The 26,180-nt window shown below is 47.9% G+C and overlaps 1 protein-coding gene and 2 long non-coding RNA genes across 16 annotated transcripts in view; 1 reads left to right on the forward strand and 2 right to left on the reverse strand.

The window, feature by feature from the left end:
• The window catches only part of COL6A3 (collagen type VI alpha 3 chain), a 53,154-nt gene extending 38,453 nt beyond the window's left edge, over nt 1–14,701 (forward strand). For 6 of the 10 annotated variants that reach the window (XM_031604539.2, XM_090144520.1, XM_090144522.1 and 3 more), the window contains 18 exons: nt 324–374; nt 641–676; nt 774–836; nt 972–1,034; nt 1,175–1,207; nt 1,309–1,345; nt 1,459–1,470; nt 1,616–2,109; nt 2,738–2,837; nt 3,151–3,849; nt 4,805–4,907; nt 5,000–5,280; nt 6,317–6,577; nt 8,222–8,296; nt 10,468–10,647; nt 10,758–10,811; nt 13,951–14,121; nt 14,272–14,701. In XM_031604539.2, the coding sequence (XP_031460399.2) occupies nt 324–374; nt 641–676; nt 774–836; nt 972–1,034; nt 1,175–1,207; nt 1,309–1,345; nt 1,459–1,470; nt 1,616–2,109; nt 2,738–2,837; nt 3,151–3,849; nt 4,805–4,907; nt 5,000–5,280; nt 6,317–6,577; nt 8,222–8,296; nt 10,468–10,647; nt 10,758–10,811; nt 13,951–14,121; nt 14,272–14,312 (2,754 nt within the window). In that variant the 3' untranslated portion in view covers nt 14,313–14,701. The remainder of the gene's footprint in view (nt 1–323; nt 375–640; nt 677–773; nt 837–971; nt 1,035–1,174; nt 1,208–1,308; nt 1,346–1,458; nt 1,471–1,615; nt 2,110–2,737; nt 2,838–3,150; nt 3,850–4,804; nt 4,908–4,999; nt 5,281–6,316; nt 6,578–8,221; nt 8,297–10,467; nt 10,648–10,757; nt 10,812–13,950; nt 14,122–14,271) is intronic. The other 4 variants (XM_090144515.1, XM_090144516.1, XM_090144518.1 and 1 more) reach the window with 4 other exon arrangements.
• Nucleotides 5,289–8,956, reverse strand: LOC149917321 (uncharacterized). Its single transcript, XR_016468478.1, has 3 exons — nt 8,846–8,956; nt 5,773–5,920; nt 5,289–5,381 (listed from the first exon to the last, which is right to left on the reverse strand). It is a non-coding gene; the product is annotated as an uncharacterized LOC149917321 (long non-coding RNA).
• A 550-nt stretch (nt 14,702–15,251) lies between the features above and the next one.
• LOC116236042 (uncharacterized) overlaps nt 15,252–26,180 on the reverse strand; it is a 29,510-nt gene continuing 18,581 nt past the window's right edge. For 4 of the 5 annotated variants that reach the window (XR_016468476.1, XR_016468474.1, XR_016468475.1 and 1 more), the window contains 2 exons: nt 25,133–25,274; nt 15,252–17,566 (listed from right to left, as the gene is read on the reverse strand). This is a non-coding gene — a long non-coding RNA (uncharacterized LOC116236042). The remainder of the gene's footprint in view (nt 17,567–25,132; nt 25,275–26,180) is intronic. The other variant, XR_016468477.1, reaches the window with a different exon arrangement.

The raw sequence follows: 26,180 nt of genomic DNA on the forward strand, positions 1-26,180 counted from the left end.
GGTCATGGACCAGCTACAGACCTTCACAGCAGAGAGTTTAGCTTGCCTGTGGACTTTATACATTCCAAAGTACAACATTAGAGAGGGAAATCAGCCCCATGCCTTCCTCTGGCACGAGTGTAGTTTTACGCCGTGTGTATGTATGCTAAGCGGACTTTAATTCATTCTTGTTGTTTAAACAGCACTTTTTTGGTACTACTTTTCTAAAAACTAATTTTCCAAGGCATTGGTGTTTTTTTTTTTCTATCGATACCACAGGCTCTGTGAACTTTAAGATATTCAAGTGTGACCGAATATTAATGCCATTTGTTTTCCAATTTTAGGGTGATGACGGACGAGATGGAATTGGTGGCCCAGGTCCTAAAGGCAGAAAGGTGTGTGTGTGCTCGACACAGCTGCCTGCCAACATGAGTTAGAAAGGACAAGGAAGAGCAGTCAGACCTCAAAAAGAGTGGCTCTTCTCTTTTTGTTAACTATATGAGGAGCAGAATTGTTAAGCTGAATTTGCGGTTTCTCCCATTTTTTCCTCCATCATTTTAATTTGTCGTTACTTATCCGTCTACAGAAACAGGATTATTTTCTAAAACCCTATTTTCAAATAAAACTTCATGGTTTTTTGGTTTGTTTGTTTTTTTTTCAGGGAGAACGTGGCTTCATTGGCTACCCAGGACCCAAGGTACAACGCAGCCCATGAACTATGGGTTCATTTTCCAATCAGTGTAGCCATGACCTGTGCAGGTTGTGAGCTACAATTTCTATTTGTCCCCATCCAGGGTGGACCTGGTGACCGTGGTGGTGCTGGAGGCCCCGGACCTAAAGGAAACAGAGGACGCAGAGTGAGTGTTACTTTGACGCAGTCTTTCCCCTATGCAAGAACACATCCTGGAAGATGTGTCCATCTCCTCCAAGGGTTGACTCATGCTTCTGGGATTCCTCCAGCAGACACTCACAGAGAGGACTTCTCTTTCTAGGGAAACGCTGGAAATCCTGGCATACCTGGTCAGAAGGGAGAGATTGGATACCCTGGACCATCTGTAAGTGTTCATTGCACCCCAGGAGTCTCCTTATTGCCTGCATGAGAACCATGACAGTCCCTATGTGTGCCAGGGGTTGGAAAATGTGCCTACTGAAGTTACATACTGCACTCAATTATTTTTATTATTTTTATTAACAGGGACTTAAGGGTGATAAAGGACCATCCATCAGTGTAAGTGTAGCATCATTTCAGCCTCATTTTGAGATAGCTTTGTTGGTTCTGTCACATGTTTATTTGCCCTTTCTAACTCTCTCTCCTTCTGTTCCCTAAAGCAATGTGCTCTGGTGCAGAACATCAAAGATAAATGCCGTGAGTACCTCAGTGCTTTGCTAATTCCCCATTGCTACCCTTCTATGCCAGTCACATCACACGAATGGCAACTGACTGAACTGCTTTTTTTTCCCCCCTTATCTTTTTCACAGCTTGCTGCTATGGTAAGTTACATTCAGTCTTTTACATCCTGATGTTGTCGTGTGCAAGAACTGTTGTTTTCCCCACACGTGTGATTGACTTCCCACTGAGCAGGTGGTTCTTGCATCGTCTGGGGCACATTTTTTCCCCAACCCCTGTTTTTGGCAGGTCCCAAGGAGTGCCCTGTCTTCCCAACCGAGCTGGCCTTTGCTATTGACACCTCCTCAGGTGTCGGGAGGGATGTCTTCAACAGGATGAAGCAAACGGTGCTCAGAGTGGTCAGCAACTTAACCATTGCTGAGAGCAACTGCCCTCGAGGTGCCCGCGTGGCCCTGGTCACCTACAACAATGAAGTCACCACGGAGATCCGCTTTGCTGATGCCAGGAAGAAATCCAGCCTCCTCCAGCAGATCCAAAACTTCCAGGCAACCCTGACCACAAAGCCACGCAGCCTGGAGACTGCCATGTCCTTTGTGGCCAGGAACACCTTCAAACGTGCCCGAAGTGGGTTCCTCATGAGGAAGGTGGCTGTCTTTTTCAGCAACGGGGAGACGAGAGCCTCCCCGCAGCTCAACGATGCCGTGCTGAAGCTCTACGATGCTGGGGTCACTCCTGTGTTCCTCACCAGCAGGCAGGATGCGGTTCTCGAAAGAGCTCTGGAGGTTGGGGCTGTTCACCCTTTCTTTCCTTTTCTGCTCCTGACCTCAGTTCAGTTCACTGGGAGATTGATGGCATGTTTCTCTTGGCTCTTCCAGCTGCTGGTTGGCTTCTGTAGGCCTTTCAAGTGCTTAGTGCTGAGAAGCACTGCTGTGCAAACTCATCCAGCATGTCTGTTAGAGAAATCTGAGATGCATGCTGCAAAACTCTAGCAACGTTGTGATGAGTTGTTTCCCAGACTATGGCTCCCATGTGCTTGGTGTGGTATGAAAAAGATCACCTCTGCAGAGAGAAGGAAAGACAGAAAATCAATGGGGGAGGGAAGGCAGAATTATGGTAGCATCCTTACTAGAGGGAGAGCTGAGGTATATACATTTAAATCAGAAAAAAGAGCCCTAACTGAGCGTGCTAAGCACTGCTTGACCCTTTTCATGTCTAAACTAATCCCACTAACTGACATCAGGTGTGCTAGGCTCCTCCAGATAGGACACACCAAAACCAGCATGCTGTGCAGGGAATCCCTTAGAGTTGGCTGCGAGGTTGCCCTCCCCTACTTTCCATTGAAAATAATAGAAGGCAGCAATGCTAACATCATGGGTTTGTTGTTTTTTTTGTTTGTTTGCATCTAACCAGATCAACAACACAGCAGTTGGACACGCGATCGTTCTTCCAACTGGAGGCAGCCAGCTGAACGACACCATCCGCAGGCTCTTGACTTGTCATGTTTGTCTGGGTAAAGCATCCAAATTCCCTTCTGGACTGTGCCAGATCCTTCTGGTTGCACAGCAGTTGGTTGTCAGTGGTAGAGGAGGGAAGCCCAGCTAGGAGCCAGCTCGTTTGCTGCTGAAGACAAGGGATCCCCGTTTAGGCTGAGCACATTTGCATTGTGACTAAGGCTCAGTGTTCATTAGGGGTGTTGTCCAAGTTGTAAACGGGAGCTCTGCTTTTCAGCTGATAGCTCTATCATATGACAGAGACTTTCAGCAGTGATAAGGGAGTGTTATCTTGTTCCTCCAGGTGATTAATCCGCTGTATTTCTGCCCTAGATGTGTGTGAACCCGATCCCATCTGTGGTTACGGCAGTCAAAGACCTGTATTCAGAGACAGAAGGGCAGCCCCGACAGATGTAGACACTGACATGGCCTTCATCATGGATAGCTCAGCCTCCACCACACCTCTGCAGTTCAACGAGATGAAGAAGTACATTTCCCACCTCGTGAGCAACATGGAAATCAGCTCTGAGCCAAAAAAATCTCAGCACCATGCAAGAGTGGCAGTTCTCCAGCAAGCTCCTTACGAACACGAAACCAACTCAAGCTTCCCACCAGTGAAAACAGAGTTTTCATTAACTGATTATGGATCCAAACAGAAGATCATTAATTACTTGCACAACCAAATGACTCAGCTGTATGGCACAATGGCTATGGGAAGTGCAGTAGAACACACAGTGGCTCATATTTTTGAAAGCGCACCAAACCCTCGGGATCTCAAAGTCATAGTTCTTATGATAACTGGAAAAATGGAAAAACAAGAACTTGAGGACTTGCGGGAGGCTGTGATTGATGCGAAGTGCAAAGGATACTTGTTTGTTATCTTGGGCATTGGCAAGAATGTGGATGTCAAGAATATCTACAGCCTCGCTAGTGAGCCAAATGACGTGTTCTTCAAATTGGTCTCTAAACCCGGAGAGCTTCATGAAGAACCCTTGCTACGCTTTGGGAGACTGCTGCCATCTTTTATCAGAAGTAAGTATAACATCCTGCAGCCAACGTGGAAAGGGCAACACCTGACCTCAGTGGGATTAATTTAGCAGGCTGTGCCCATCTGCTGGGTGTTCTCTGTCCTGACCAACTGCGCAGTAGTACCACCAAAGACGTAACCTTGTTTTATATGTTTTATAACTTTGGTGTTTTGTTACTGCCTGTAGGTCTGTCCAGTTGTCTCTGTCTTTGGGTCCTTTTGGGCAACCCATCCCATGCACCTTTTTGATCATAGAATGGCCTGGGTTGAAAAGGACCACAGCGCTCATCCAGGTCCAACCCCCTACTATGTGCAGGGTCACCAACCAGCAGACCAGGCTGCCCAGAGCCACATCCAGCCTGACCTTGAATGCCTGCAGGGATGGGGCATCCACAACCTCCTTGGGATCCACCAAGTAGAATCTGTGTGTGCATCTAGCTTGGCTTGGCCTCTCCAGGCTCACCTTGGAGATCTAACCTAATTGTGCCTGGCACGCTAGCTGGTCTGCACTGTGTCCCAATGGGTCTGGTTGTGCTGAGGCTCTGAATTGGAGCTCATCTTGCAGTAAAATAATAAGCCAACATGCACACATTTTCCCCGACAAATAAATGTTTAGTTTTTCTCATTTTGATTTTTTTCCAGCCACTGCTTACAGGGATCCTGGAAACTTCCAACCACACTTCTAGTATTTTACTGAGAAGTACTTTGCAATGAGAACACTGTTTACATGCGACTAAAACATACAGCCATCCAGTATCTTGCAGTTACTGCTTTTTGTATGTTGGAATAACAAGTCTCTCTGCCCAGGATGCTGCACTAAACATCAAAAGATAGTCCATAGCTTTTAACAAGAGCAAGCAAAAAGATTTTTAATCAAGAAGAAATACACATAATGCAGTGTTGGTAGGTAACAATCATGTTCAACTGTAGTGTTTAATGCCAGTCTTCCTCCATCTCTAGGTGACTTTGCTTTCTACCTATCTCCAGAAATAAGGAAACAGTGCAAATGGCTTCAGGGTGATCAAACACCCAAGAGCCCTGGGCACACCGGACAAAAAGCAGTGTAAGTAGACCTCCAAAATTCTGTTTCTATAGTATTCGGGAAAACAATGAATGTGAAAAACGGACATATGAACTGCTTTATTGCTCTGATAGATACGTGGCCCCCAATGCAACCGTAACCCAAACCATAAGCACCACCACCACGCTAAGAACCACCATCAAGCCTGCTGCAAGCACCACTGCCCATGCCAAGACCACCACTGCCAGCACCACGGCCCAGACCAGAGCCACAGAGAGGCCCACAGAGAGCACTACTGTCCAGGTGAATGCTACTGCACAGAGCCAAGGAAGCACTGCTGCCAACACCAAAGCCACCAGCCGCACCACAACGAGCACCACGGCTGCAGCAGCGAGTGGCAGGAGGAGACAAGGTGGTATGTAAAAGGCTGTCCACATGCCTCACGTCATTTTCTTGTCCGGGTTTGTCTACGCTGTAGTGAGTTATGGCTTTTCTTCCTTGGCCAAGAGGATCATCCTAATGGGAAACGTCAATAGGAAGCCAGGTTTTGCTCTTGAAGAAAGATGTTAAGAGCAAAGCTGGAAACTTGCACTGCTGAAAGAGAGGTGCTGCAGTGGAACAGCTGCCCAGGGAGGTGGTGGAGTCACCATCCCTGGAGATATTCCAGAACCATGGAGATGTGGCACTGAAGGACATGGGCAGTGGGTATGGTGGGGATGCATTTACAGTTGGACTTGGGAATCTTAAAGGTCTTTTCTAACCTGAAAGACTCTAGGATTTAAGAATGGGACAATCCATCACCAGCTCAGTAATATGGTGACAGAGCACTTCTCTTTCTAGCGTGGCCCCTTTGCTTTCAGTGTTTTTATCCCCCTAGCTATGTTTTGCTATTTATGGTGATTCATACCGCAAGGTTGTTTGAGATCTCTGTCAGCTAATATAAATAGTTGAAGTTCATTCATCAGTGTGGAGGCCTCGTTGGGAATGATAAAGCTCTTCCATATGAGCGCAGATCATGTAAAGAAGCCTTCCCACGTGCTCCTGCAGGCAGCTCTCTACAAGTAACAAAGAACATCTGTCAAAAGCAAAGCCAGTTGATGAACACATCTCCATGTAAAAACAGCCTTTGCAAGGTCAATGCTTTCATCTGCTTGCAGGGAGCAAGCTTTTTTTTTTGGGTATTTCTTGTTCCACTGTTGCTTCCAAGCAGTGTTAAGGCTTCATGCAATGCTCCTCCATAGCAGGAAAACCTCTCTCTAACAGCTCCTGTGACTTGCCTAAGGTTACGTTAGGTCTGATGCAAGCTTTGCTTTAAGATCCTCATCCAGGCCACAAAAAAGAAAGCCTCCCTGCATCACGCTGGGGAATCAACATGCCACAAGTAGATTCTCACCTCTCTTTGAGACTTTCCAGACCCTCACATAGTTTCTCTCCCTATTCCCAAACTGCAGCAAAGATGAATGACATCCAGATCACGGATGTCACCGAGAACAGCGCCAGGCTGCGTTGGGCCAGCCCTGAGCCACACAGCGCCTACGTGTTTGACCTCACCATCACCTTAGCACACGACCACTCTCTTGTGCTGAAGCAAAACGTCACCGGCACCGAACGTGTCATTGGGGGTCTCAGAAGTGGACAGAAATACCTCGTCTTCATTACCGGCTACCTAAAATCCCAGCCCAAAGTGAGCTACACGGGGACATTCAGCACAAGTGAGTTCCTCTCGGTGAAATACCAACATTCATTACTATTTTTTCCCCCGTTTTAAGACAACAGACGCAAAACATGGAAACAAACATGTAAGAACAGGGGATAAAAAAAAAAAAAAAAAAAAATCAGCCAATACAAATGGTCCCGACCCTTGCAATGCTCAGTCGTGTCACTGTTTTCCAGGTATCCTCTGTCCCCATTTATGAAACACTGGAATTCTTTGGCAAATGCAAAGTGACACTTCAGAGGTGTTAAACTGACCCAGATTGTGGAGAATTAAAGCCAGTCCCAGAGGGGTGTTTGTCTCATTGTGCTTGCAGAAGGCTTTGCACAATGGGTCCTGCTAGCGTCCAGACAGTAATTAATAATAAGAGCCAAACAGGGTTGACAGAGAGGCAATTCAGACCAGCCTAATTGCAAAATAAGCAAGAAAAGCTGTTTCTCTAATAATAATCTTCACGGTCACTAGCTGCTCCACATACCACAATATCCAAATGGAGCATATAGAAAGGATGAAATGGTGAATTTAGTCTTTTGAGGATCAAGCTCCACGTGCAAAGATCACATGTAAAACTCACCAAACCCTTTGGCGTGGCCAGAAGTTGCTCTATAAGAGAAAGCCAACTTTTTCCTTTAGTGGTTTGGCACAGAGGTGCCTTGGCTGGATGATGTGGCAAAGTTTGTACTGGCGCCACCAGTGCTGCCTCTGGCTGTTCTGGCACTTTAGAGCCTCCTCCACTGCCTGCAAGTAGCTTTTCTTTTGGTTTCAATGGCTTTGGATCAGGTCTGAAGTCTCTTACCTTCACCAGCAATAAACATGGCCACAAAAATGTTGAGAAAAGACATCAGTTTGTGGAAGTCACATTTGCATGTGTTGACTTAGAGCCTCAGTGCCCAGGGAGGCTTCATTTCCCATAGAAATCATGAATGGGAACAAACTGGGCAGGCAGCAGTGATACCACCTACGTGGTCTTAACACCAGGTAGCACTGTCTCCCTCACTTAAATCCATTCAAGACATTTCCCTCCAGCAATCAGTTCTCGTGGCTGCAGCCCTCCAGCCCTGGGGAAGGAGCATGATGCAACATGAGCCATGATCTCCTTTCCAACACAAGGGATATTTTCTCTCCCCTCGGTGCCAGTCCTCAATGACTGAATCCCCAGAGGGCTACAAGGCTGTGATGTGGGGTATGTGGGCAGAGCATCACTGAAACCCTTTGTGCAGTGCACAGACAATCCTTGAAGACCGCAGGGGAGCAAGAGAAGATCCATCACAGCCTCTTTGTTCCCTCGGATGTTGTCTTATTCCTCCCCCTCTAAGCCTAGAAGAGCAAAATTAAACCAAGAGACAACAACTGCTCCTCCAGAGCCTCTGCCCCATCTCATGCTGTGATGAGAAGAGTGGCTACTCACAGCTGGAGCTCCATAGCCACGACCATAGAAAAGCCCAATCGTGCAGCACTGCTGCTAAGCCTGATTCCTGCAACCTGTGTGTCCCCTGATCCCTCTGCTGGATTTTGCAGCCAGTGGGTTTGTTTAGCACCGTGCCTTGGCTCACCAGCATGGCCCACGGGTGGTGGGAATCCCCAAGGGAGTTGCTGCAGAACATGGTTGCCTTTGGCTGACCACTCTTTCTGTCTTCCCCAGAGACCCCAGCGCAGCCCCAAGTGGCCCTGGCCAACATGATGCTGAACACTGAGCCACTGGAAGGGCCTGAAAACGGTGAGTATTGGTGCCAGTGGGAGAGATAGGCTGGGAGCTCTGAGAAGGAACCCCACGAAAAAGAAAGCTGCAGAGCTGTTGGAGCAGGTCCAAAGGAAGACCACGAAAGTGATCAGGCCAGGTTGAATGGGACCTGGGCAGCCAGATACAGTGGTGGCAACCCCGTCTAAGCAGAGGGGTAGAACTGGGTGATCTTTAAGGTCTTTTCCAACCTAAGCCATTCTGTGAAGATCCTGACCGTTGGCACCAGTCTTCCCCTTGCCCACTGCCAAACATGGACTTCCTCAAAGCAAGCATAGCCTTACTAGGACCAAAGGATCTTCAAGTCCTTTGCTTTGCAGAGCCAATAGAGCACAGGCTAGATGAAAGCCTTGAGCATATATACTCTGCATGATGCCTCAGACCCATGCTGGATCCAAAGCCCGCTAAAACTACTGAGATCTTTTCAGGAGACTCAGATCAAGCCTAATTTCCATAATAGAGTTAGAAGATGAGCTAGAGCCCAATTACTGGCCACTCCCCAGGGATACACTGCAACCCATAGCATACCTGGTGCACGTAGACATTGCTGTAAGCAATGTTTGCCCCCTCTCTCCTGGTTTGCCACAAAGAACATGCCTTGGCTCCTCGGTTTATCATAGTTCCCAACAAGGACTTGACCCATAGCCAGGGATTGCAGGGAAGCTAGTACCAAACACTTGCTTAAATTTAGCTGATTGACAGCTTCCCAGCTGCCCTCCCCATTTTTCTACCATCAGTGGCTTATCACAGTAAACCACTAATAAGCACCCACTCTGCTGATAATCACATTAACATATCTTAGTAATCCTGTTAAATCACTGCAGCTGTTACAGTGTTGTCTCAATGCCTTTGTTGACATCAAGCTCGCTGTATCAGCCTTGTAATGCTATCACACCGTAAGTGCTGGGCTGTAACTCTTCCTCTACAGAACTGGAAGGGTCTGTGGCTTTCCTAAAGCTGTCACAGGCACTGACTGTGGATCATCTGACATCTAAGAGTCATCTCCATATAAGCACTTGTTTTTTTTTTAATAAGGCTCTTGCTCACACTATGGCTCATTACCTTCATCAGGATCTTGAGGAGGAGGGGGAGAAGGGCGTTTTAGGCTCAATGAGCAACAGGTGGAGGTCTCAAGGAACATCTTACCTGTGTCTTGATGCATGTCCCATCACTGCTGTGATGCTCTGAATGGCTTCTCCTGCTGCATCTGCAAAGTGCCTCCCATGCATTCCCACTGGCCAGGTCCCCTCCTGACAAGTCCCCTCCAGGTGACATGAACCCATGCCCTGGCTTTGCTTAACCCCTCGTGTGCCAGCCCTTTGGAGACGAGGTGTAGTGGATGTGCTGTATGCTCTGCACGTCAACGCACATCTCTGAGTCCCAGCTCTTTTCATGACCCATTTGCAGCAAGTGCCCCTGCCCTAGGATTTATGGCATCTGTCTCTCGGGGGAAAGCCTTTTCTGGAGGCCTTCTAAGATGCTGCTGCTAATCTGAAGTTTTTCAGCAGGCTGAGGATATTATAAACAGAGCAGAGCAGTGGGGATGGGTTGTTTAAATGAGTCTTCCCTGGTTCTCTGCACAATGGGAGAGACCCATACATAAATCTTCCCACAAACCTTGGAGGAAGCCCCAAATTGTGTTATCCTTATATAGGCAATGCAGCTGCTAGCACCAATGGCCCTTGCTAATAAAAACTGGGATTTGGGCTTAAGTTATCGTTTCTGGACAGGAAAAATACCTATGTTTAAGTCCTGAAGTCTACCAGGTATGGCTTGCCTTTAAAGATAAAATAAACACGCTTAAGAATTGAAGTTACTGCCAAGACAAAGACCTTTGGAAATAGACACTGGGTAGCTGTGTGAAGGCCCAATCCTGCCCACACCACCCCAGCACGCGGATGCGGGGTTGGGATGGGTTGAGTTGATGAGAAGGGGGAACAGAAATGGTGTGATGTAGAAACACCCCCAGCAGAAGTACGACCCACCCGCATGGTCTGATCCAACCCTCTTGGCTTCTGATGATTTTAAATGCTTTGGTGGTTTTATTTATTTTATTTTATTTTATTTTTCACTTTCCTGAATCTCTTTCCTTTTTTCAGCTTTTAACCCTTCCGGAATCATTTAACCTTTGCACCTTTTGATATATGCAGATTTGGCAGACCCTTGCTTGCTGGACTTTGACATGGGCATGCAGTGCAAGGACTATCAGGTTGTGTGGTTCTTTGACTACAAACACAAGATCTGCAGCCAGGGTTGGTATGGTGGCTGTGGTGGTAATGCCAATAGATTTGAGACCGAAGCTGAGTGCAATAGCAAATGCTTGAAACCATGTAAGTACCACAAGGGGGTTAATCCTTTCAATTTATTGAGACTTCAAATAACGTTTGGATCAGAGAGAAAACATCCTTTAAACACCAAACCAACACACTTTTTCCTCCAGCAGCAGCTGAGAAAGCCATGCAGCAGCCACCCCTTGAGAAAAGGTTATCGCCAGGTAACACACCCAAAAAATTCATCATAAAATAAAGCACATCCATCATTCACATTCACCATTTCATGGCATGCTTGTCCATTACGAGATCATCAGCAGGAGGACCTTGCTTTGTGTTTGTTCCCTGATGTGGCCGTGCCTCACCATCCGCTTTGCATGAGCGAGTCACCCGCATGCCTTGTCTCACCCCAGAAGTCGTGGCTGCACGACCCAAGTGCAAGCCATAGCTAGCACAAAAACACGCTGGATATTGTAAGAAGTGTGCAGCAGCGTGGTCCCGAAGCATCTTGTGTTATCACTGCATGTCTAAGCAATGCCATCGCTCATCAGCCTGCCTTTGTTGCGGTGAGAAGAACTGCAAATGCTTGGCAAGGAAGATTACCCCATGTGGCACAGGTCTGAAAGCTGAGGAAGGAGCCCGCAGGAAAGTGGTAACAAGCTCCTTTTCTCGGGGTATTTCTCAGCCCCTAGGTTGCAAGACCTGGGAAGAAAGCAGGGACTTGCAGTCACTTGTGCTGGCAAAGCAACGGGGTGGGAACCTGTCCCCCAAAAGTCTTTCCATTACGGCAGTCTCCCCTTCTCGCAATCTTCTGGGGCCCTTTGCAGAGAAAGGGGAGAAAGCTGGGAGCAAAGTGAGCTCTGAGGCTGAGTCTGGGGACTCACGCAGAAAATAATGGCTTGAGCTGGGAGCAGGATTTCAGCCTCACAGAGCGGGGAAGCCTTGCTGGTGGGTAGTTCTCCAGAACAACACGTGTTTCTGCTAACCCCATCCCAAAGCCTAGCCCCTTCCGTTCATCATCACATGCCTTGATGATGTTTCCAGCAAATGTTGTTCAGCTTAGATTGATATTTCATGAACTTGGCACCATTCTGCCCTGGGCAGATAGTCAAGAAAAGCAACAGAGGGGCCCTGGAGGGACACTCATGTCTCTGCCCACCCCACGAGGGTCCCCCGCTCTGTTCATCGCTTTCTCTCCCTTCTCTTTTTGTTGTCTGTATGCTGTGGAAAAAGAAACTGAGCTTTTAAGATGCTGGGCATTGGGTCAGGCTGTTGGTTCAGCCCATAGCAATGTCTGGAGCCAGATGCAACACTGAGAAATGCCTCAGTTTCCCAAAGCTGATGGTTCTTTGGGTGTGCTCCACACCCATCTCTCCTTGGAATCAGTGCTTGGTTATCCTTTAATTATTGCAATTTATAGGTCTATTTTTTTTTTTTTTTTTAAATTAAATGTGCACCCAAAGCTCAGATGCATTTTCTCTATGGGATGAATTAAAAACCCTGCTCATGGTGGCAGCCCCCATCTTTTTAACACGATGGAGCCCAGATGGCACTTAAGGCACATTTTAGCACCTTACCTCTTCAAAAAACGTGGATAAGGCTGGTTTTTTTTTTTGTCAGGGGGAGGTCTCAGACCAAATGCCATCCTGTCGTTTGGATGGAACAATTGGAAGATGGGGTATGATGACATCCCATAGTGCTCTGAGTCTGGAGGGTGGCACCAGTCCACACAGTATGCATACTGGGGCTGGTGAATGGAAGATCACTCTTCAGGGGAATCTTCAGCTAACACAGCATGGCAGCTTTCCTCAAGCCAGCACTGAAATCATATCTGCCTCCAATGCTGCTGTTGAATTTCCCCATCCATTAGCTGATCCTGAAAGCTCCTGCTGCCACGAAAGAGGACGATGGGGTGAAAAAGCAGGGATGTTTTGTCCTTGTGCTGAAAGAAAAAATACAGGATCCCTCCCGTGGAGCTGAGTGATGGCTGGCTGGATTCATGAAAGGGTGCACAGGGTTTGGAGCAGAGTCATTCTGGTGTTTGCATCTGCTGGTGTTTTGGAAGGCAGAACGGAAGGGAGAAGGGCTTTTAGCAGAATAAATAGAAAAGAGCTTGCCAAAGGGATGGGGAAGCTTTTGGCTGGAGGAGCCTGATAACAAAGCTGAATTGGAAGTTCAAATATTGATTTCAAATTCCTAGGAGAAACAGAGATTTAGAAAGAAATCCACTTTTAGATCACAGCAAAGCAAACTGTGAACAAGAAAGTCCTTTCCAACACTTCTCTCTCAGAAGGATGCATTCCCAGCTCATACCTCAAACCAGCCAACAAACCTCTGCTCGGTTTGACCCATGCAAGATCAGGCAGTGACCTGCTTAGCTCCATGCCTGCAGCACACAAAGAAAAGAGAAAATGCAATTAAAAGGAGAGGACAGGGAGAGTTTAGGCAGGGTCCTGCTCATCCCTGGGGTCTGATGGGCACGGGGTCCATGACACTGATTTCTCCCTTTCCCCGTCCTGCTGGCTGCAGCATTCCTGTGCTCTGGGCAGCTGCCAGCACCAGCTGCAATTTCCTTTCAAGCAAACCTGCCACCAGCACTTTCTTATTTTCTAGGATTTGCTGCCAGACCTACTTTCTAGTCAGGATTTCAGGGATAATACTCTGCATCCTTCTTCCCATGAACATTTTGAAAGGGTTTAGCATGCATTTTCTATCATCAAACTCCCAGAAAACTTGCTTGCAACTACGCCCTTCCATTAATTCACCCTTTATTTCTATATTCTTCTCTATTCTCCTTGTGGATATGTGGGAACTGTTTCTGGTAGGGCACGGTACCTTGATTTCTAGCACCTGTAGCAACTTACAGAGGGTATGAGGTTATCACAGGACAACGTCAGGAGATGGATTTCCTGGCCACTCATTGCTGGTATGTACTCTGTATACATTTTTGGGAAAATGATGGCAAACATGGTTTTCCCCTTGAGACCCAGTTCTGACACCTGCCAACTCATTTCCTAGAAGGGACCTGCAGACAATTGTTGCCATGTGGCACATGTCCTTCTCTCTGCCTTTACTCCAGCATCGTGCCACACCAGCAACACAGCTGATGGCTTGAAGAGCAGCATTGGCATCCTCCTGGGCTCAGTGCTGGGCAAAGACACCCAAAGATCTTCTCTTTGCCAACACAGAGACTGGGTTCAGCCACAGGAGACCAGGCAACATCTAGGCTGGTGTCACCCCTTTTGGTCTCGCAGCCCTGTTCACTGGCATTTCTTTACCATGCACATGTCTTGAGAGAGCCTGTCTTTAGCCCAGGACACCAGACCTCTAGCTGACTCTTCCTTCTCCTGCTTTTCTCTGCAGTCATGGACATCTGCCTGTTGCAGAAGGACGAGGGGACCTGCAGGGACTTTGTGCTGAAGTGGCACTACGACCTGAAGACCAAGAGCTGTGCTAGGTTCTGGTACGGCGGCTGTGGAGGCAACGAGAACAGATTCAACACACAGAAAGAATGTGAAAAAGCCTGCAGCCCCGGTAAGCACTCAGAAGTTGGCAAAACGTGTTGGGCCAGCAAGTGGGCTGAGGGTGGTTTGGGCTTCGTAGCAAGGTCACCCAGCTTGCCCTCCCTCAGCATCCCATGCAGTAACCTCATTTATCTTCCCTTTCTCCATCAAACTTCCTCAGGTAACATCAGCCCTGGCGTGGTGACGACGATAGGAACATAGAGCCAACAACCTGCCAACACATACCTCTGAGACAGCCAGGAGCATCCACCTTTGCCACCTTACCCCAATAGAAGCTAAGGGTATAGACTACCTTGCACTGTACTATTTCATGCTTTTAACTTCCAAAGCAAACCTCGATGAAAGGTTTTTGCTGCATGACCTATCAATATGGTGCTAAACTGTTTGTGGACTGAGTGCTACGTGTGTCCGGGATATATTGTATAGCTTCAACATTACAGAATATTTACCTGATTGCAGATTGTTATTGTGTCTGAACACGTCTCTAAATTACCCTTTCTTTCCAATTCCGGCAGCCTGCCTATCTAAGGCAGGGTAAAAATTAGCAAAAAAAAATAAAAATAAAAATAAAAATCATCATAATAACTTCACTGCAACTGTTACATGCTTGCTTTTATCATTTTCATATCTGAGCATAAGTGCACATGGAAAGCCTTTGTGTAAGGGAGTAGCTGATAAACAAGCAGTTCAGTTTTCCATCCTTCCTTTTTTTTTTTTTTTCTCCTTTTGCTGGATTAGATTTTCAAACTAGATCTCTTGTATGCATTTGTAACATATGTGGCCAACCAAACGAGCAAGGAAAAGGAAGCAAGGTTTCCAAATGCAAATGCACTGCTGGGACCAAGGCCTCAGTTAATGAATTGTTAAATTGTGGTGTAGAATGTCTCCGGCATTCTTCTCATGTTGTATGTTTTATAAAACACAAAGCAAAGCAATTTGGGGTGAGGTGGGTGGGTGGGAGGGGGGAATTTTATTTTTATTGTGGATTCTGTGTCAGGAAGTCTATACAAAGAACTTTTAAATAAAGTCTAATGGAAGTTTTGAGAAACTCATGCCTTTGTCCCTCTGTTTGTCAACGTCGTGGTGGGCATCGGTGGAGTGATTTTGGTTTGGAAACTATTTATTTGGAGGGCAATCCCAACGGCCATAAGAGGGGGGAGTTGATAAGAGTTGTAGTATGGACATCCAAGGGGACATCACTGAGATGCTGATGGTGACCAAGCTTGGGAAAGGAGGAAATTGGGATGACAGTCATGAAATCTCCTGGAGGACATTGCTCTGAGCAACACAGTCTCAGCTGGCCATGGTTTGAAAGGTGTTGGACCAGAGGGGCATGGAGGTTCCTTCCATCCTACACAACTTAATGACACCATGGGCATTTTCCTGTGTGTGCTTTGCTGTTGGTGGCCATGACAATTTTAACTCCATCCTTTATTCCTATCTGTCTTTGAGCTCACTCAAGGCAGCTAAAATTTGTCCAAAATGCCCCCCCAAAAGCATGAAGTAGATGAATACTCAGGAATACCAATTAGGCAAAACAAGCACCTGTGGGAAGGTGGATCCTCCAAAGCCAGCTGGGTCATTTGAAGTTAATCCAGAAAATGCTCTGCAAAACCTGGCAAGAGCAGCACAGATGAGAGGTTCCAGAGTGATAGACAAGGAGGAGCCCTCCTCTTATAACCATATAGAACTGGGACATGATGATCTCTAAGTTAGTTTCTTCCAACCCAAACCATTCTATGAATCTATGATTCCATGAAAATCCTTCATGGAGAGAGGCAAGAGAGCCAGCTGACTGCGTTGGCTTCAGCTCCTGGTGACTCACAGTGCCATGTCTGTACTCCCTGGTCAGCTTTGGCCCCATTTCATTGCCCTTTCCCTGCTTTCTCCCTGCAGCTTGCATTGCACTTGCTGCTTCATGCCCTATGCTTTCACTTAAAATTACTGAGGCTGCAATGAGCGTGACACACCCTGTACGGATAATGCAGAAAAAAGGACATCATGATGCAATTACCAGCTCAGAATTTGCTCTTTCCTCTGCCAGGTCGCCCTTTGCTACCACAGCCCAGTGGAGCAATCAGTACTACAAGCTTCTCATAAAATGAGATGCTTCACAAGTTGGAAGGGATCTGTAAGGATCACCGAGTCCAACTCCTGCCTCCACACAGGACCTCACAGGGCCAGGCTGGGGTCCTACATCTTGGTGAGCCTCAGCTCCAAGGGAGCTTGGCAATGCTTCCCATGGCCACGCAGAGGAGATGAGAAGGCACTTACAAGGCTAAATAGAGCTGGAAAGACACCTCCAGTTCCCTGCTCAGTGCTGCCTGTGAGTCCAAGAGGCTCACCCTGACATTTCTGGGAGTGTAGGCTTCATGGTAAGGAGAACATAGGACTGAGGTCTGCCCCAGGCTTTGTCCCCACGAGGATTCCCATTTGTAGGTGCTCCTATGTCATCCTCAGCTCACAGAGCAGCCCAGCTCATGACATTTCCCATCAATACCAAGCTGGGGATGCTGCTTCAGCTGGGCATGAGCTGAGCTCTGGCAGCCATGCTTGGGAAGCTGTGCTGTTTATTTGGCACATTGCAAGGGCTCCATTAGAGAACAAGGGAACAGGGAATTGACTTTTTATTGCACTTATTAATATCGCTGTTTCTCATAACGTCTGCACTCAGCTGGAGCTGCCTGGAGGGCAGAGCAGTCTGCCCTGCATTCCAGCATGCACAGGGGCCTGCTGAAAGCACCCTTTTTCTCCTTCAGGGGTTATAAGCCTTGCAAACTGCACCCATCCCATGCTCCAACATGCTGCCTCCTCCACAGCCTCTCCTTTTAGGTGCAAGCACGGAGGGTTAGGTGGGTTACAACGACCTGTGAATCATCCTTCCCAAACCCTCTTTCCCCATCACTGCTCCCAGTGACCCCATGTCACGCAGCCTGGGCTTTCCCAAGGGCAGTGGGAGGCTTGGAGCCCCCATGGCCACTCACCCCTGGGACTGGGCATCATTTTGCTCTCCCGGGCCTTTTAAGGAAGCACGCTACGCCCTGGGCCCCTGGCCAGTGCAGGGTTACACATGGAAGTCATCTGCAGCTGGGAGCACATCTGCCAGCGTGGCTGCGGGACTGGAGCAGAAATAAAAATAGCTCAGCACAGCTCTGCATCCCGACGTGCTCAGCGCAGGCGTGCTGCTAGATGCTGCCCTGCCGGAACGTCGCTGGCCTTCCCCTCCTCTGCTTGTGCTTCCAGGAAGAAACAAAACACTCCTGTGAGCTCTGCGTTTGCTATTTTACTTTACTTACAAACTCAATCCTAATACAGGTGTTCTTGCACGAGCTGCCCTTGTTTGTCCTATCTTCCATCCTCTTCCTGCGCTGCATTCTGGAGTAGGCGTTGTGTAGGTGTTGGTCCATCCTTCTCCTTTTGTCCCTCTGTCGCAGGGAGGTGGTGGAGACATCTCCCTGCATTTGAGAAACATTTAGATATTACACGAAGGGACACGGCTTAGTAGGGAAATAATGGTGGTAGGTGGACGGTTGGACTGGATGATCTCGGAGGTCTTTTCCAACTTTGGTGATTCCATGAGTCTATGATCACCCCTCACTCGTGTAGGCGACAGCCAGCTGCAGAGCAAGGTGGGGAGTGCTCACAAAATGGCCCTCCCAGCAGCAGAGCCCAGGGCTGAGCTGTATGCCGTGGGGTAAATGGCAATTAGTCAGGACTGTGCTCCAGCTGCAGGGTGATTTATGTGAGTCTTTCCTTCACTTAAACAGAGCAGATCCGAAACAGATGTCTAACCTTTATCTCGATCGCTGCAGAGACGGAGGAGCAGACAGGGGAGAGAGAAAGACATTTGAGTTTCCATTGGCTGCTGCTTCGCTGTCTTCCAAAGTCAGCTCATAAAGAAAAATGAACACCATCAGCCAGGAAACTTTGCTTTGGTGAACTATATGTTTTGTTTTGACGTTGGCTGCTATAGCGACCACGCTGAAATAAAAGTGCAGCCGGCTGTGATGACCTCACTCTGTTACTCCGTTAAAATCCCGTATGACAAAGATGCAACCCGGGAAGATCAGTGTCTGAAGATTTGCACATAGGCATGTCTGTCACTCTAGTCTCCTGGAGAGCAGGGCTGAGGAAGGGCAGGTAGGAGAAACAGGCTCTGGAAGCAGCCCTGTGCTGTGGGTGGATGTGGAATCATAGAATTGCACGAGTTGGAAGGGACCCTTAAAGGCCACCTAGCTCACCTCCCCAGCAGTGAACAGGGACACCTACAGCTAGATCAGCTTGCTCAGAGCACAGTCCAAGACATGAGGATCTCCACTGTAGGAAAGTAAAGGCCAAATACATTATCACTCCTAAAACAGGATAGGAATAACTTAAGCATGCAAGTAATCAATATATATATCATAACTCCTATGCATGGTATCTTCCAGTTTGAGCACGGCCAGTGAACTGGAATGTTCTGAATCTGAACAGCCACAGAGAAGTTGCTAGGGAGTAAGGCAGCAGTTTGTTATTTCTGAAATATTCGTCTAGTTTTCCAGAGGTGATTAATTCTGCAGATGGGGAAGTTGCGTTGGAGGTTAATGAAAAACAATTAGCACTGCATTCAATTGACTGGAACTTTGCAGAGGGCATGGAACAGCCTGATTTTCAAATAAGTGGACTGCTGCCACTCTTCAGCATCCCACTGCAGACCCGCAAACTCACTGCTTCTTCCAGCCCTTGGGGCATCCCCATACTTACTGAGGGTTTAATTGCAGCATGTGCAAATCTGGGATGAAAGTATTATTGCTTACAGTGGAGCAAGCAGAAGTTAAAACAAGGGCCATTTGGAAAGGAACATTAAAAATGCTTGCTCATTACTTGCGAATTTTTCCTTGGAAATCTGGCAGGTTTTATAGCAGGGGCAATTTCTAAGTAAATGATGATTGATGTTCTGAAAGAGGTATTTTTACAGCAATTCTTTCTCAGGCTATTTCTCTTCCAGGGTGGAAGGGGCAAACAAGACATGGGGGAAAGGCAGAGGAGCAGCTTCAAAGATGCTCCCCTAGGAGTACCCCTCCTTTGCACCTATACCTGACTTCAGATGCAGAACAGGATGTATGAGTCTGTATGGGCCTAAAAGCAGCAAATAACCCAAAGGTTTTTACCATGAAAAACCCCTCACCATATCTCTGAGGAGTTTCATTTTCCTTCATAGTGGTATAATATAGATGAGCAAGGATGGTGCTGGCTACAGCTTGGGGATGGGCACTGAGGTTACCCTAGGATGAAGAGCCCAGCATGGTGCTACCACCCACTCTTGGGACTTTGCTTCCAATCTGTCTCTTCTAATCACTTTCCTATCACTTGTAATTTTGTCAACTAGAGCCTTCTCCTTTCCAGGCTGAGCACCCCTGTCCCATTTGGCTCCTCCACCCATCGCTCCCAGTTTGAGACCTGTCTTGCTCATTTGCTAGGGTGCAGCATACTGAAAACAGCACCTGGTTTCCACCCCTTTCCCTTCTGCAAAAAGCTCCTTCTATTTTTTTTTTTTGGGGGGGGGGGAGGAAGAAAAAAAAAGAAAAAAAAGAAAAAGAAGAAGACATTTTTCATGTAGCCCAAAGCCAAACTCATTGCGAAAGAGCGCGCCGTGTTCTGGTCAGCCCCATCCATTGTCCTACAGCTGTGTTCCACCGCAGGACTGCTGCTAGTGGTCACGTAAAAAACAGGGCTGAGAACATCCCCTCTTGCAAATCTTTTTGACAGCCAGCCCCTGGCAGTGGCACTCACTCCCACGAGTGGGGCTGATGTTGGAAATCTCTGCTCCCTGTCCCATCGCCAGACTTGGCAAATAAGGTCATGCTGCTAACACTGCAGGGTGTGATGAGTTTTAAGCCCCTCTGATCCCTGTGCAAAGCCCAAACCACGAGGAGAGCTCAGGGCAATGTGAACCCCAAGGACCACACTACATTCAGAGAGGGCTGTAGGTGGGAAGAGCGTTGCTCCCATAGATGTAGACAGGAAAAGATGAGCAGAAAGGATTTGCTTCTGCAAAAAAAACCATCTCCTGAGCTGCTCCCTCTCAGACTCAGCTAACTACGTGTCCGTCTGCACCAGCAATCCCAGGAATTTCCACTGCACCCTGCTCAGGAAATCTCTGCATTTTTTAAAAGACGTGCCTATGGAGGGACACCAATTGCTCTGCTAGTGTATGAGCACTGGGGAAGGGAGAGCCCAGAAAAAAAAAAAAAAGAAAAAAAAACCAACATCCCAAGCAACAAGGCTGGTTGGAAAAAGTAGTCAGGAGTTTGAAGCGCATCCAGACCACTGCTCTGGAAATCAGGCTGAAAAATCTTGTGACATCAGGCCCTCTGCGGAGATGGCTGCTATTTCCCAGCTGGAAAGCCCTGGGAATGTCACTAGCAGCTCACAGAGCTGGGAAGATAAGACCACCCCACCAAACAGCAGCGTGCTGCTATTGAGCACCAAGGTAAGCTGCAGCAGTACAGTTTATAGGGCACAAAATGCAAACAGCACTCCATCAGCCATTTGAACCAAGCGCTCCCAGCACTTTGGGACAGCACAGGGGATTGCTTTTATGGAGGTATTGTAGAATTATTCAGATTGGAAAAGATCACCCAGTCCAACCCCAGCCCACTGCCCACAGTGCCACATCCCCACTGTTACAGAACACCTCCAGAAATGGTGACCCCTGGGCAGCTGTGCCACCACAGCACTGCTCCTGCTGAGAAGAAACATTTCCTATCCTTGTGAGAGATCTGGAGTCTGGCATTTCCTGCAAGAGAGAGGTGCTAGCAAGACGAAATGGTTGCAGCAAGCAGGAAATTGTCAGTCACTGGGATGTTATAGGAAGGTGGGATGAAAATCAAAGCCCCCCTGATACTTTCAAGTGCTGGAAAGCCACTCGTAAATGCCTTTTTAGATACCTATGCCAAGGGAGACACAGCAATCCAAGACTTGTCATTGATCACATCCCCCAGGAATGACAACAAATCTGGGGAGCTGTCAACAGAGAAAAGAGAAATTTAGGATTTCAATGTAAAAGAGAGGTTGACAAGCCCACCGAGCAGCTGGCCTCATGGGATGATGGATACAGCATGGATGTGAGTGATGGCAGCCAAGAGAGCAGTAAGCCTGGATCACAAAATTTGTCCAATTGTTGTGTACGTAGAAGCATAGAATTGAGTTAAATGGACCCTTAAAGGCCATCCAGTCCAACTCCCCTGCAATGAACAGGGACATCTGCAGCTGGGTGCTTAGACCCCCAAACAACCTGACTTTGGATGTCTCCAGGGATGGGGCATCCACCACCTCTCTGGGCAACCTGTGCCAGTGCTTCACGACTCTTATAATAAAAAAAAACTTCCTTATATCCAATACAAATTTCCACTCTTTCAGTTTGAAACCATTTCCCCTTGTCCTATCACAAAGCATCTGTCCTCTTCCTTCTTGTAGCCCCCCCTTTAGATACTGAAAGGCTGCTCTCAGGTCTCCTTGGAGCCTTCTCTTCCCCAATCTGAACAACCACAGCTTTCTCAGTATCCTATCCCCTGTGAGCTGTACAGTTCTTTATTATTATTTGCTCGCTGAGCTTGATTTTCTATTTATTTATTTTTTTTTAATTTTTGTTGTTGTTGTTGAAGAAAAGGTGCTTGCTAAGGGCCATTTGTTTGCAAAGGGACATTTGCTCACAAAGCCAATAGACAGCCTACAGATGAGCACGTCTGCAAAGCAGACTCCTAACACTAAAGCCGTTTGGATTCCCCCAGGCTCCCACCCCCCCCCCCAGCATCATCCCACCCCCCCACCCCACCCACCGGTTCCAGCCCCACGTGGCTGCCCCAACAGCCTCAGCATCCCCAGGCTGAGCCCCAGCCGGCGTCGCGCTGCCTCCCCCGCAGATCCGGGACCCGGCAGCGAGCAGCCTTAGCTCATTGCTGGGGCACAGCCAGCCTGGAGTGGGAGGGAAGAGAAGGGAAAGGCAGCACGGGGGGGGGATAGGAGGGCTGGAAAGGGGGGAAAAAAGGAAGAGAGAAGCTTGAGAACAACTCTAGATGAGGCTACAGTGATTTAGGGAAAGGACAGAATGAGGATGGGGAGGGGGAACCACTGAAGTAGGGTAGCAAAACAGCCTGCCAGAAAACTTGCCCAGAAACTGAGGGAAAATCACTGTTGGTTCAGTTCAGACAAGCCCTGCTGAATCATATGATGTGCTTCGAACCCTGCGTGTGTTTAATGCTTGTAGGTGTAGGTACAGAGCCAAGGGTCCCCCTTTGGGATTTCAAGCATCTCTTTGCTAACTGTGAGGTTTGCAGGGGGATACAACTGCAGCACACACTCAGAGAGCAAGGGATGAAAATAAATAGCATGCTACTTGTTGGATAAACTTGGAGGAAACTACAAACAGCAGACATGGCAAACTGTGCATCGGGTAAGAATGGCTCTAGCTCTGGGAAAGGTGCTTTTGTCACAAAGCCTTTGGCTTAAGGTACATTAGGTAGTTCCTACTGATGCTTGCCCTGCTTCTTTTCTTGTTCTGAAGTCCAGGCATATTGGAAATAAAGGAGAACTTAGCCAACAGAGCCAACAGGTTTAACATTATTGTGATTCATGCTGGGCTCATGCAGAATGCGGGATGCTACATGGAGGCATTCACCATGAGGACAGTGTTAGAGACATTGAAGGCCAAGCTAGACAGGGCCCTGAGCACCTGATGGAGCTGTAGATGTCCCTGTTCATTGCAGGGGAGTTGGACCAGATAGCCTTTAAAGATTCATTCCAACTCAAATGATCCTATGGAACCCTGCAGGAAGCCCAGTATTCCTCATCTGGATGTGGAATAGGTCACTGGTAAGGTCTCTTAACCATCCCCTGGGAATAGCTGAGACATCTATGGGACTGTATTTGTCCTTGTGGGAGACAGCTCATGTGGAAGAGGTGGGATGCATGGCCAGATCCAGAAAACCATGCAGGTAGTATCAGTGATGCCAACATGGGATGACCAAGAAAATCAAACCCTTGTTTGGAGACGGCCAGCCCACCTGCACTGCAGTTTCTGGAAGTGATTTTATTAATGAGGCAACATGGGTAAGGGGCTCTCCCTCCTGATGCCTTGCTGGAAGGTTCCAAGGCGAACCAAGCCCTGCTAATCTTTTGTAAATGTGAGAAAGGCAAGTGAGGCTTAGGCACACTTCAAGCTGTTTCTCATTAGCGTGGGAACCAGAGACATGCTGCAGAGATGCTCCTCAAAACAGGGCACTCAGCCCCTTTCTCCAGGAATGCAGAGCTACTTCTCTGCCCTTCTGCAGCAGAGACCCTTTCTATTTCTCAACACAGCCAAGGGGTCCTGCAGGGAAACCCAAACATTGCAGCTCATCACCCATGTCGGAGGTGAAACTCTGCTTCCCAGGCACCTCATCACCAGCACTACTGCATCCTGCTGGGGCCAGGAGCAGCCAAACCCTGGAAGGTCAGGGCAGGACATCCACAAGAAGGGCCGAGAGCGTGGAAACACAGGGCAGAGGGAGTGGAGCCGATGCACTTTGGAAGAGCTGAGGAATGAGAAACATGATGTGAGAGCAGAGCCAGCAAGTGGGGAAAGAGACGGGCGCCCAAGCTATCGGCCTGTTTGCAATCAGTGCAGGGATGGTAGCAGCCCGGCCGCCAGGGACACGTAAAGCAATTTGAAAAGCTGCTGGAAATGGGCTGCAGGCAGACTTTACAGTTCCAAAACATATTTCCTATTAAAAACACAAACTTAATCCTCGTAACAAGGAGCACCAGGTAGTATGGCCCAGGGAAGCATCACCTTTCCGCTCTCGCATGAATTTAAGAACAGCTTATCCTACCTCAATATCAAGGACAGACTCCAACAAAGAGTGAGGCAATGCTCTGGTTTGCTTTCAGCCTGGAATGGAGGAGAAACTCCTGTGCCCGTGTTGGTGTGGTGTTTCAGGAGGGTCCCAGGCTGGGTGGAAAATAGCAGCAAAGCCCACTCAGTTGCAGTGAGGGAGATTTGGGTTTGGTGAGGTCTCTGCCTTAGGAGAGCCAAGAAACATGCTTGGGAGAAATTGAGGCTGAGCACCTCTTAAACCTCCTGCAGCCCAACAAGAAGAATCACGACAGCTGGAAAATCAATCCAGCTCCAACCACGGCCAATGCTGTGCGAGTCAGATACAGTCTGAGCTTTGGGGTCCAGAAGGACAAAAGTCATCCCTGGAGACATTCAAGGCCAGGCTGGATGTGGCTCTGGGCAGCTTGGTCTAGTGGCTGGCGACCTTGCACATAGAAGGGGGCTTGAAACTAGATGGTCTTTGAGGTCCTTTTCAACCCAGGCCATTCTATGATTCTATGATTCATCTGGTGATGGTCACCAGTGGTCCTCATTCTCCTGTCCAGAGAAGACCTGGCTGTTGGCAAGGAGTAGAAGAGATGTAAAATGTTTTTTTAGATGGGATGTAGCATGAAACAAGCAACTTTCACCAATACAACTGGCTGGTGCAAAGCTGGAAGCTTTGTATTCTGTTTTTCTTTTGTCTCCACAGGGGTGTTTTGGCAATGGTTGATGGCTTACAGAGACCTTGGGGGCTAATAAGGCTGCATTTAAACCCCACTAAGGTCAACCAAAATGGATTTCAGCTACAGCGGGATGGTTTTGAGCACAGGCAAACAAGGATCTGCTGAATCAGAGTGGGATGGGTGGGGAGGGAAGAGGAGGAACAACTCTGTTTTCAAATGGAAAATATTTTAAGACCCCTTCTGAAGCCAACTGCACAAATCTCACTGCATCCTTGCAGGGCTACCAGCTGCCAGGGAAGCTTTCAGGTGTGCGAACAATTGGAAATCTCCTCTACGGGACTTTGATGAAGACCCAGAGGGATTCAGTTCCACCATAAATCACGAGGGGCGAGACCCTCCCTGCCTGTACCCTACTGACATCCTAGGGATGCACCTTTTCCAGGACAGCCTCCAGCTCACATGATCTATTCTTTGGAAAGACACAAAATAAACCACGTTACCCTGGACTTTCTCCTCCTCCGAGGGATTTGATCCAGCAGTTTTCCTGGCTGCAAGCTGTTTTCAGGAAGCTGCTTGTAACACTGGCACGGGGTCATTCTCCTTTCTGCTTTTTCTCATTGTATGCTTGCTGCATCCCCACTGCTGGATATATAATATATATATATATATATATAAAACTCTCTATATAATAAACAATATATCCATATCTGTATTTATATCCATAATATAATAGCCCTCTCAGCCCGTGGATGTGTTGTTTTCCAGAAACTCAAGGATAGCGACCAACTGATCCCAGGCAGAACTTCTATTAATTTCCTCCAGTTATCATCTTTTTCCCTTACTTCATGTACACCAGACTCTGCAGGAAGCTTTCCCATACCATGAGGTCGTTCATGTTTCACAGAAGTGCCAAACACCTTCTTGCAACAGAGACCACCTGCCTGTGCTTACAGAAAGCCAAGCACGGTCAAATCAGACTTTAGTCATTGCTGGAGACACGTGGGGTGACGTATAATGTTAATTAAGGGAAATCTAAGTCGTGTAATGGCTGTTTTTTGTACCTTTTCAACACAGCACACTTCAGACCCCCTGGGGTCCTGCTTTCCTGGGTAGAGAAACATGTGGCTAGACATGAGCACAGACTGGGTTTCATTTCTGTCTTAATGAATTTTGCTAAAATTGTCACTGCCATCAAACCTTTGGTCACATATTAACAAAGCCCTGGTCACGCATCCCATGCTCCCTGGGCTGCACATGTGGATTGGATGCTTCATGTCACCCACGTGGAGCACAGAAGAGAGATGCCCCAGGCTCTGCTTTGGCTTTGTCCCCTCTGATTTCCTGGGGACCCTCCCTGGGGGCTTTGCAATGGGAAGAGCTGCAGTGAGGCCTTTTGCTTTCCTCCCAGCAGCACAAGGTTGAGCACCGGGCTGAAAACGTGTCCTCAAAAGCTTGGTCATTTGGCTGTTTTCCCTTTCATTTTTCAGCAGAAAGGCTCGGGTGATATTTCACAGCAAATAAAAGCCAGGCATGAGAGCCTGACTTTCC

The sequence above is a fragment of the Phasianus colchicus genome, chromosome 7 (genome assembly GCF_987193195.1).
Source record: "Phasianus colchicus chromosome 7, bPhaCol1.hap1.1, whole genome shotgun sequence".
Lineage (NCBI taxonomy): Eukaryota > Metazoa > Chordata > Aves > Galliformes > Phasianidae > Phasianus > Phasianus colchicus.